The sequence below is a fragment of the Sapajus apella genome, unplaced genomic scaffold (genome assembly GCF_009761245.1).
Source record: "Sapajus apella isolate SASKATOON/1434 unplaced genomic scaffold, GSC_monkey_1.0 scaffold27, whole genome shotgun sequence".
Lineage (NCBI taxonomy): Eukaryota > Metazoa > Chordata > Mammalia > Primates > Cebidae > Sapajus > Sapajus apella.
The window spans coordinates 17,851,620-17,863,850 of NW_022436967.1; the positions used below are offsets into that span (position 1 = coordinate 17,851,620).

At 38.7% G+C, this 12,231-nt stretch overlaps 1 protein-coding gene across 2 annotated transcripts in view; it reads left to right on the top strand.

Annotated features, from left to right (window-relative positions):
* The window catches only part of TNIP3 (TNFAIP3 interacting protein 3), a 110,414-nt gene that overhangs the window by 46,296 nt on the left and 51,887 nt on the right, over positions 1-12,231 (top strand). For both annotated transcript variants that reach the window (XM_032292414.1, XM_032292415.1), the window contains exon 3: positions 4,298-4,418. In XM_032292414.1, the coding sequence (XP_032148305.1) occupies positions 4,298-4,418 (121 nt within the window). The remainder of the gene's footprint in view (positions 1-4,297; positions 4,419-12,231) is intronic.

The following is a 12,231-nucleotide window of genomic DNA, read 5'->3' on the forward strand; positions in this document are numbered from 1 at the left end:
GGCCAAAGTCAGTGAGGTTGTAGTCACCACACTGAGTCTCCCTGTGCACCAAGCTCAGAAATCCAATATCCTCATGAGGGCCCATCCCTCTTTGATTGCGGTCTTGACAGGCATGTGCTGAACCAGGCTCACGTGAGAGGACACAGGGTCCCAGCTCTGAGGCTGAACCTTCACCACTCTGTCCAAACGAAAAGGGAACAGTAACTGCTGGCTTCTAAAGTGCTCGCCACTGAAATTGAAACAATTTGAAAGTCATCACTGCATGTGATTTTTTTCTGTGAAAAGTTAGTGCCTTGCAATAGTGGATACTCAATTGTTGTTTAATATTGAAGAACACATATAATACAAGTAAAGAAGAACAAAGCAGCCCTGAAGGCAATACCAGCTGAGCTTGAGTGTCCATTCTGAAGCTGCTGCTAGTGTTTCCTTGCTTACTGATTTGTGTTTCTATTTTATCAGTCCCATGAGTTTGAGGCTATTTACATATATTTCAGATAAGCACATAATTTATTAGTTAGATTTTAGTTAATAACTAGGTATTTTGAGATAAATCTCATCCTGGAGTCATATTTATTCAATAACAAATTCTTATTGACGTCCTACTATGTGCTGAGACAGAGCAGTGAATAAACTCAGACGAAGGCCTTTCTTCTTTCCTAGGACACATATGGGGCAAGGGAGGAAAACAGTAAACAAATAAGAAATCAAAATAATAAAAAAATTCAAAGAAGAAAATAAAACAGAATTAAGGGAGAATAGTGATGGGGCTGAGAAAGCTAGTTCAGATGGGCTAGTCAGCAGAGGCTTTCGTGATAAAATGATATTTGAGCCAGCACTGAATGAAGTAAGTTTTTCAGAGGAAGCGCAAATGCCAAGGCCTGGAGTGGGAACTGCTTGGCATGTTCCATAAAGTTTGATGAGGCAAACGTATCTGGAAGAGAAAGAGCAGAAAGGAAGACAGTGGAAGGTCAGATTACAAAGAAAGAAAACGAGATCATCTGAGGACTTGGAGATCATAAAAGGTTTCATCTCCAAATGATCCTGTCTGGGATTAAAGTGGCTCAGTAACTTGTTTGTTACAAAGGGATGTGGTCCCAGAAAGTCCTGTGACATCCTGGCAGGCAAGTCTGATTCAGAATAGATCCAAAAGCTGCTTCAGGAGCTTAACATTTAGACTAGTCCAATTCTGTTACTGCTTGGTGATCCTATTAACCTGAAGGATTTAAGGCAGTTACTAAACAAATTGTGTGACTTTCCTCCTCACAGGTTTGTGGGAAACCCTGAAGATAGGTCCAAACTCAATGTTACACATATGCAACCTTTTGCACTGTGAAGGATTTACCGTAGACCCAGTAGCCCATATTTTACAATAGGATCATAAATGAATGGCACATGATGTAAAGACATTTCACAGCCTGAAAGAAATAATATAAATATGAAAGTCAGCTGGGCATGGTGGCTCACACCTATAATCCCAGCACTTTGGGAGGCCAAGGTGGGAGGATCACCTGAGGTCTAGAGTTCGAGACCAGCCTGGCCAACATAGCAAAACCCATCTCTACTAAAAATACAAAAAATTAGCCGGCCATAGTTGGGGGGTGGGGGCGAGGACAGAGGTTACAGTGAGCCAAGATTGCACCATTGCACTTCAGCCTGGGCAACAAGAGCCAAACTCCATCTCAAAAAAATATAAGATAAAATAAAAAAATAAAATAAAAATATGAAAGTCAGATATAGGTGATGGGGAGGAAGGCAGCAAATCACACTGCCACGTGTGTACCTATGCAACAATCTTGCATGTTCTTCACATGTACCCCAAAACCTAAAATGCAATTAGAAAGAAAAGGGAAGACTTAGGAAGATGGCGCCTCCCATGGAGGGCAGGCTGGTGCTGGGAAGCAAGAGGTGTCTATGAAGTTGCCTCAGAACCCTGTTGCTAAAGCAGTACCTCTCAAGGTGTAGAGCTCAATGCAGAGGAAGTGTGTCCTGTTCTTACTCTATATGTAGTGTCTTTTTTTTTTTAATCTCAACTATGACAACAGGCACCAGGAACCAAAGGTTAACCCTATGCTTAGACCAAAGCCTTAGAGGCTGTGCAGCAAGGATCTACCCGTGTAGGAGGAACCCAAGGGAAAGGAGAAGGTGGTGGGGGGATCAGAGCTGAATTTTGTGCCCGCTGAGTGCCCTTCAGACTTTAAGAAGAGGCAGTCTTGTCTTTAAGCACACCCTCAATGTTAATTATCATCTTAACCTTTTAACTAATCTGTGCTTCAGTTCCTCAGCTGTAAAAGAACAAGAATAAATCCTGTGTCATGAGGTTGTTGTGAAAATTAAAAGAGTTAATATGGATAAAGCACTTAGAACAGTAAAAAAAAAATATATGGAAGTCAAGGTACATATATAGGGATTTTCGATTATAGATAACAGAAACCAAGCAAAGCTAGCTTTAAAAAATAATGAGAGAGAATTCATTATAATGACATGAAGTGGTTCACAGAATCCAAAGGTTAGAAGGTAGTCAGGCCTTAGAAGGGGCTGATTCTGAACTAGAAAATTGTCGGGCTCTCTCTGTCTCTCAACTCTGCATTTCTCTACCCATATGCTTCATTCTAAGCTCCCTCCTCACACAGAATAGAATCCCACTGGTCAAACTGGGATCAGTTGTTTACTCTTAGTCCAATCAGTTGTAATCAAAAGGCAAGTTCAAGTCATATCAACAGAAACATGGCTGTCAGAACCTCCTCCTGCAAGCCACCCTCAACGAAGTGGTGGATTGAGCAGACAACCCTAGCAACCTCTGCCGTACAAGGCATTTGATTAGGCCTTTCATCTACGTATTTATTTTATTTGGAGACAACGTTGAGAAGTACTCTTGCAAGAACTCCTCCAAGGGGTTATTTTCAGGTGGGGTGAGATATGATGAGGCAGGCTATATATATACAATGTAAGAAAAAAATCACACAATTGATGCATTTTTTTCTTGTGAGTTATGTTTTTAAGAGAAAATTTCTCCATCATACCAACATGGTATAAAGCAGTAGTCTCCAGTCTTTTTGGTACCAGGCACTGGTTTCATGAAAGATAGTTTTTCTATGGACTGGGGCAGGGATAGGATAGTTTCAAGCACATTACATTTATTGTGCACCATATTAGTATTATTACATTGTAATATATAATGAAATAATTATACAACTCGCCATAATGTAGAATCAGTGGGAGCCCTGAGCTTGTTTTCCTGCAACTAGAGGGTCCCATCTGGGGGTGATGGGAGATAGTGACAGATCATCAGGCATTAGATTCTCATAAGGAGCATGCAGCCTAGATCCCTCACAAGCACAGTTCACAGTAAGGTTCACACAGCCTAGAGCCCTCGCATGTGCAGTTCACAACAGGGTTTGTGCTCCTGTGAGAAACTAAAGCCACCGCTAATTTGACAGGAGGTAGCGCTCAGGCGGTAATGTGAGCGATGGGGAGGGGCTGTAAATATAAATGAAACTTTGCTCACTTGCCTGCCTCTCATCTCCTGCTGTGTGGCCCAGTTCCTAACAGGCCCCAGACTGGTAATGGGGGTTGGGGACCCCTGGTATAAAGGAAAAATAAAAATTTGATTTCTGTAGGAAGCTTTGGTTTAAATCTTGGTGTATTCAGCTAATGGTCATGTGACTGTGAGCAACTCCCTCTGGGAAGCAGTTGGACTATATTCTCCTTAAGGGAGCTTCCAGAAACTCTTCAGCTGTAATATATTATTTCCATTTGGTGGCAAGTAGCTTCTTAGGGATTTGTTTTCAGGTTAATTGAAGACCATCAACAAAAGTGGTTGAGAGAGGCTATAGAATTCTACAGATCTGAGTTTGATCTTGGCCCTGCCAATGCTTCACAGTTTGACTTCACTTAAGTTAGTAAGTTAGTTAACTTCCTAAACACAAGTTTGCTTGCCTGTCAAATGCAGGGGACAGTAACTACCTTAATATTTTGCTGTACACATTGAACAAGAAAATACGTGAAAGAACCTGGCTCACTGTGAGTGTTCAATTCAATTCTTGCCATTATTCTCAGACTGTGAAAATTCCTAAACTTTTCCCTATCTTCCTTTGTAAGTGAAAATTAAACTCTGATGCTCTTTCAGAGTGCCCTCATGGCATGGACTAACGAAAACATAATGAGATTGGAGTTTGGGAGATCATAGAGAAGTATCATACACAAATAACACCTTCATGTCATCCATAAACTCACTCTACGCCTGAATAATTTTTAATTACCTTTGTATAATGTGACTTTCCCATGTGTTTCTGGGCAGATGTGAAAGCATAGAGCTGGACAAAAAAATCCAGGATCTGATTGAGAGAAATGCTTCTCCTCACCCAAAAGGGGTCACCCCAGAGGCCATGCCAACTCACAGAAATCCATGTTCTCCAAAGGTAAGAAAGCACCTTTTTTCTCCTTATCTCAATTACCCTTCAACAGCTTATTCACCAAGAAGAATTTGCAGGGACAGTCCCCAAGTCATTTACAGTCAGTCATGTACTTCCTTGTCAGCTGAGAGGATAAAGTGAAGCAGTGTAAAACTTCTCTCACACAGTCACTTCCTGTTACTAAAGAAATTCTTCAGCAGAAGAATTTGCTGGCACTTTCCAGTTTAAAGTGTTCAGGCAGCTGTGACTACAAGAAGGTGAGGAGCTCATGCTACTAGAAAGAATGTTTATTGCAGGGGCAACTCTTTTCTGGGAAGAAATAACCTGTTTTGAGTAAACCCATTTAAATTGGGTTACCAAAATCAGCATAAACCATGTCAATGATTTTTTGTAGTTGTTTTTGTTTTATTTTGTATTTTTGTAAGAAAAAACAAGGTTTCACTGATTAAAGGAGTTGTTTGACTTTGAACTTCCACTTGTTTCAGGATATTTGTCTATGGTGCTTTATATAAGCAAATCAAGGGTAAGCTCAAGCTAGGAATTTTACAGATGACTTTCTAGACATGCATCCTATGACAACATGCACTCAAACTCCGTAGTCCTCTCGATTAAAAACTCTCTTTCATGATTATTATATATATATATATATATATATATATATATATATATATATATCATGAGTGCATTTGAGAAAATGGTTGGCATTTTTAAAAGTAATTTATACTTCTGCTTAAAAATAACATTAGTTCTTTTTTCTAAATCGGTTCATTTTCAGTGTAGAAAATGTATATGGATAAACACAGAAAACAATAAAAATCATCCAGAGACAGATTCACTGTATAGGTAATGGAGCTTGGGCTCCCTTAAACAAATATTTACTTTTTTAACTAATTTGCATCCATAAATTTGTTTCTTTTTTGTTTTAAAGGAAATCCCAGAATTGTATAGGCCTCAGGCCTCACTAAACATGGATCTGGCTTTGAAACCACCAGTAGGCTCACCACCTATACAGAGCATCTCTCAGCATTTGGAATATCTCTGTGTTTTACCCACACACATGTATACACACATCTGTCTTGTTAACTTACCTCTTTTCACTTAATATGCTGTGGATACTCCTGCACCTCTTTCTTTCATTCATGTCATGAATGGTGTTGTGTACTTTCTGTATTTAGGCACTTTTCCCTGTTTAAAAACTTACTTCTTCCTGAACAGGTTTTCTTTATTTCAGAGTTACAGATGAATGTGTACTAATGGTTAAGAGGTCAAAGGCCTCTTTCTTCCATTTTCTTCTTCTTTTCTCCCAACTCCAAGCCCTCACATATACACCTCTGACTCCCAACTAGAAATTTATTCCTTCATGAAAATGTGTGCTTTTTCTAGCCACATTCTTGTCTAACCCCAGAAATAAATTTCATGGTCTTAATTTCCTCTCATACCCTCATCTTCATATCCTCTCATTACCATCCTCTAAGACCCATTTGATCATGACTGACCTTCCTTGCAATTCTGTTCATTTGTCTTCTTGGTCCTTCCTTACATGATAAAAACCTATTCTACATCCTTATTACCATCCTTTTAGATACAGGTTCTGCCTCCTTCTGGGACTTCACTGAAACTTTTGTCTCTCTCTCTCTAAGATACTGATTCTCCTATGACTTCATTGAGGAAATGTGCTCATTCTCCTACACTTCACACTTCCAGGCAAAGGTCAGCAGATTCTTAGCTGTTGTTTTCTATTTTCTTCATGAAGTATGAGGTAAAGACATCTACAGAGACTGAGAGGGTAGGGGGTGAGACCCAAGGCTTAAGGAAATTGGGGAAGATATGAAATGACTGTTAGAAGGCAGGGAGACAGAAACGATAAGTGAAACTAAAATAAATTGCATAGTAGCAGTGAGGACCGAGTTGAGTGTGAAAACCACCACTGTATGATAAGACCAATCATTTAATAGTGTGGGGGTTCCTACGTCTTCAATATCTCCATCACCTCTCACCAGCTTAAAATATGTACAATTCTCCTTCACTGCAAACATATATGAGACCCCATCTTCTTTTATGGGCAATGTTTGAATTCACTCTTACACATCATAGCCAAGCTCATTGATCACAGCATCCAAAACTTTCCCACTCCTATCTTACCGTTAATAACCTCTATCTGGATAAATCCAATGGTCATTTTGCATTTTACTTTTCTCTTGTCTTCTCATTTGCATCTGATGCTATTTAGTCATTCAATTTTCTTAAAATGTCTTACTCCATTGACATCTATAATATGAATCCCTGGACATCCTCACCACCCCTCCCCACTTTTTTTCTCTGGTTTCTCCTTCTTACTCACCTTCACTGGCTTCCCTTATATCACCTGCTTGTGCTATATTAGTGTTTCTCAGGAATCTGTCCTAGGCTCATTAAACTACAAAATATATGACGATGACTCCAAACACATGTACTTATTAAACATGGAGTGTTTTTCTACATGTACTCTCTTTCCTCTCAATATTTCCCGAGTGAATTCAATATATTTCCTGCTGTATCTGCTTGTCATCTCTCCCCACAACCACCACACACACACTTTCTATACTGGTGAATGAATCATTAGATGCACAGTCATCCAAATTTGAGGGAATCCCTCAGGGCCACCATACTGCGCGACTCAGGTGGCACCATTCACAGAGTACTGCCATCTTTCCTTCACTCTGGACCTTCCCTAAGGGTCTTCTTTAATCTGCTTTTATTACATCGCTGGGCTTTTTTCCTTTTTCTTCATTCTATCAACATAGATCTTACTAAGGTACTTAAAACCTAAAAGTGCTTAAAACTTAAAAGTACATCTCTTTACATACATCATTGAATTCAAATGCCTTTGCATCATCTATACAGTCCTTCAAGATATGGCTTCTGTCACATTTAGAACCGAACATTAGAAGAAGGATATAATACTTGTTGGGATAAACATGTATTGGGGTAAATGTTTTATTTTGTTTGATGCCTACAACAACACTTAAATATGACTGTCTTTATCCACATTTTCCAAATGAGAAAATTAAAACTCATAGAAATTTTAACGTTGCCTAAATTCACAAACTTGTATCAAGATAGAAAGCCAAGTTTGTGCATATTTTGCTTACAGTGTTTTAGTGTCTTCTATATATTCTGCTACTTTCCAAAGTGCACCTGTGTTCTAGCTACCCGTAAGCCTTTGACAAACCATGAAGTTTCCTGTGCTATCATTTCACATGCTGTTTACTCTTTCTGTAAATGCTTGCTTCCTTGCCCATTTGATGAGCTGCCTTTTTATGCCAATTCAAACTTTCTTGTTTTGAAAACTTTTCATCCTCTCTAGTCCCACATAGTGTTACTCAGTCCCCTCCCTGCTTTGTCGTACATCTTTTTTTTCTTGTATGTCATTTATAGACTTTATCATTTTGCTTTTGTAATCACTTACATATTTATGTGTTTTCTTTCATATGGATTATGAGAGATTTATGGATTTTTTGGGGATGGGGTGTAAAGTGTTCCATGAAGGTCTAAAGTATCACAACATAGAGTTTTCTAGAAATCACCAGTAGTAAACAACTTGTTTGGTTTCATGAGACCTGCTAACACTGAATATGCAATCAATTTACCTTATAATTCCTCTACAAATAGTTCTCAGAGTCTGCAGGGGAATATCGAATGTATACTCATAAGCTTAATCTCTGAGTTCTTGTATGGAAGCTACCATTTGGTCTTGCCCATCTTGGTGTCGTGAAGTTATTGACTGCCAAAAGTTTTCAGATGCTCAAACTGTCCTTGCTTCTCAAAGTTTGCTGTACCACTCTCAGGAGCACCACTGGTTACCACTCACTGTGTCAAGTGTGCTCAGTGTGGAATATGTCTTCAAGAATGCAAATGCAACTAAACGCTATTGCTCTTGCAACCGAGGTGGAGAGACTTCTTTTCCAACTTTAGCTTGCATGTCCAGTGTCTGCCAGAGGGTCACAGTCCTTTCAGTTTGTCATTCTTTGAGTTTTAGCTGCTGTCTATCGAGTGCCTACTCTCGGCCAGCATTTTGCACAGTACTTCCATTCATTAGCCCATTTCATCTTTAACCCTCTACAGATGGGGAAACTGGAGTTCAATGAGGCTAAACAATTTTCTCATGATCGTACAGCTAATGAGATTTAGATTCTGGACCTAAACTCAAATCTGTCTAATGAAAACAATTGCCCTGTACTTCCTAGATTTAGTTTTCCCTCCCTCACATCAGAGTTATTTGAAAACTAGGCCAGAGCTCTGGTTGGTGTCCGGAACAATACTGTCATCAGACTAACTCCTCTTTGAGCTTGAAGCACCACACTTGGATCAATCCACTGTGACTTGATTCTTAACCAGGATAAATTCTTCCAGAATAGCCCCCAGGAGTCTCCCATCTTCATCACAATAGACCACTGGCATAACCTCCTCAATTGTCCTCTGCAGGTATTTCAAATATCTGATTCTTTTAGTAAACATGGCTTCATTTCCAGGTGGAATCTCTGCTGAGCTGCTATTTACACAATAGCACTCTGCAAAAATAAACCTTATATTCAGAACAAAACAAAGACCTTCACATTTTTGCTGTGATATTGATAGAAAAGAAAAAAATATAAGAAAATTTCAATTTAGTTAAGACAAGAGTGAGCCAATCATAGGGACTATAGAAGGCTTCTCTCGTTTTCACACTGAATGAAGTTAGCCTAAGGACGATAAGGTAGATTCCCTTTCCAGGAGCAGGAAATTAGTTTCTTTATGACTTTGTGGGATGTGAAGGGTGCGACTGAATGAAAGAGATATGATTTAATGAACAAGCCTGAGACATATGTCAAGTTCCCTTTCTGATCAACTACTATTGCCAAGAATATGTAAGGAAGAAGAATTACCATAAGAGAAATGAACAGACTGACTCATGCTTTGAGGAAACAGAAAATTGCTATTGATGAACATGAGAAAGTCCATGAGCATGAAAGTAGGCTTTTATATTCTGGGAGAGTTGAAGAAGTAGAAAGTTAGTGATCGAAGGTCATTTAAAGACTTGCAGGCAAAGGAAAAATAATTGCCTAAGTGAGAATGGCATTAAGATTCCAAAATGAATGTTAAATGAAAGTTATATATAACCAAGTTGTAGTCCAAGTATTATGTGAAAATTGTGAAGATAATGTATGAACCTGCAGTTGTATATCTTCAAATACAGAAAAAGCACCCTATTGGCTGCTTGAAATGTATTTCTTCGATAAACAAATACAGCTCCAGTAATGCTTGGAAACAAGGATGAAAACCTGGGAGTGAAAGGGAAAAGTGCCAAATTTTAAGCAGACTTGCCAGAATTGAATTTATCTAAAAGTCCCATCCTGTCTTTGGATTTTATTGCTTTTGACTTTAACTTAGAGACAGAATTACAAATGGGCTTTTAATGACTTAAGGGAGGAACTCTCAGTGGGTAGAGACAATTTCTAGACCAGGACACTCCTCCCAAGGTAAAAAGCTTCCAGAAATTGCTTTGGTTGGTTATGAGATTGATATGTACTACGACACTTCAAAAGATTATGAAGGAAAAACTTCTTGCAAAATACCATAAATTGACACGTTTTCTGTAACCACACTGTTCAGAAAAAATAATCTAGTTTTCCTTTTCTTATTTCCCTTTTTTCAAAGCTGTTTGTTATTTTTTATCAAAATCTTGTATTCTCATCTGTACAATGGGATGTGATAATCATACAAAGTAAAAGTGCACTCTGTATATGTAAAGTGCTAAACCAACACAACACTATCATCACCATCATCATCATCACAATGCTAGTAGGATGAACTTGAGCCTCAAAATTTTCTTTAATCGTTTTCTCATACAATTACTAACTTTCTCTTTGAATCTCATTATCTAACTTCAAAGGTTGTAGCTGTGGAATATTTTGTTGTATTTTTTCTGCTGGAAAAAAAAATGTTGCATTGTTGTGTGAAAATCTGTTTCGCTTTCATTGAGAAACCTTTGGATAGCTGGCTGAAAAGCCCTGCCTGCAAGTTCTCAGGCAGTGAGGGTCTGCCAGTTCAGCTGCTGCACCTTATGGCATTTGAAGCTCATTACTGGCAATGTGGGTGAAGTCATTTAAATGAACCATGTATCTTTCTATTATCTGTGAAGTGTGGGCATTAATGTTTAGTCTTCTAATTCTGAAAATATTATAAACCCTTCAAATTAAACAGATTAGTAGATAAATAGGCCAGATTATATTTCCCAACATATCAACATAGAGTTAATTTGATTCCATAGTTAATTTATGACGTATTTCTCCTTCTATTCATTACAGGGATTTTTAAAGGATTCCACTGTATGTGAATATCGGGTATACAATCCAGATAAGGAGATCTTGTGCATATGATCACCTTGAACTCTGTTTCCTAATAAAGCGCACTACCAGGCAACCCAGGAAAACAGAGACACTGTTCTGTAAACTAAAATTGGACCCTAAGACAAAATAATTCAAACTCATAAAAATTAAGGGAGAGAAAATCTTTCCCTAACTTTTGAAAGCCACCCACCTGTTGGACAGGACAGAATAAGTGGTGCAATGGGAATATAAACTGAGGCTCCATTCTTGTTGGTAAATAAGACACACTTTGAGTAGGATGCTTTCTATTTACTCAGACATCATCTGTTCTATCACTGAGATAATTCCACAAAAGAGGGAGTTACAGAAAATTGAAAGATGCAGATTGTCTTTTGTAAGATATAGGAAGTAGGTAGAGGAGGATTCTCTTTGCCTCAGTGAACACAACAGTCTTGGCAGCTCCAGTTTGGGTCACCAGGGTGGGCAGGGGAGCAAACAACAACACTGGGGGGCTTGGTGGAGGAAGCCACCAAGACTTGAAGGGAAAAGTGGCATCTGTGTGGAAATTATAAATATTGATTAAAAGAATATAAGCCTTCCTAGAACCATGCAAAGAGAAGAAAAGGAACTTGAGGTCTCAAGGTTTCTGCTGAATGGACACTTAAAGCCAAAGGTATTATGCTTATTTTTGGAATTATCACTCCACCTTTGTTTTTTTCCAGACTTGCATGACTTCAGCAAGTAAATTTGAAGATGTTTTGAATAGGTATTCCTTTTAATGTAAGAAGAAGAACAGCATAAGCCTGTGCATTAAGAAATGTGTAAACTCATGACAATGTCAAGCAAGCAAAATATTGGGCTTGAGAGATACCATGAATTACCTGTTTATAAGAGTTGTTTAGCAAATGTGTACATTATGTTATTGATCTGTTTAGCTTTGTGACAGGATATGGATGTCTCCTCGGGACATCTCAACCCAAGCTGGATTTTGGAATCTAATGTATCAATAAGCCTTCTTTCTCAAATAAGCCTTCTTATTTCTAGTTTGATGGAAAGTATTTTTGAATGGACATGGGAACAGTACTAGCAAAATGGACACTGTATGCTTTTGCTGAAGAATGTTCACATCATTCCTGTGTCCACCTTCTAGATGAAATGTAACAAAAACGTTTGTTATACTTAAAATTCTGGGGTACATGTGCAGAATGTGCAGGTTTGTTACATAGGTATATACGTGCCATGGTGGTTTGCTGCATCCATCAACCTGTCATCTACATTAGGTATTTCTCCTAATGCTGTCCCTCACCTAGCACCCCCACCCCCTGACAGACCCTAGTGTGTTCCCCTCCCCGTGTCCGTGTGTTCTTATTGTTCAACTCCCACTTATGAGTGAGAACATGTGGTGTTCAGTTTTCTGTTCTTGTGTTAGTTTGCTGAGAATGATGGTTTCCAGTTCATCCATGTCCCTGCAA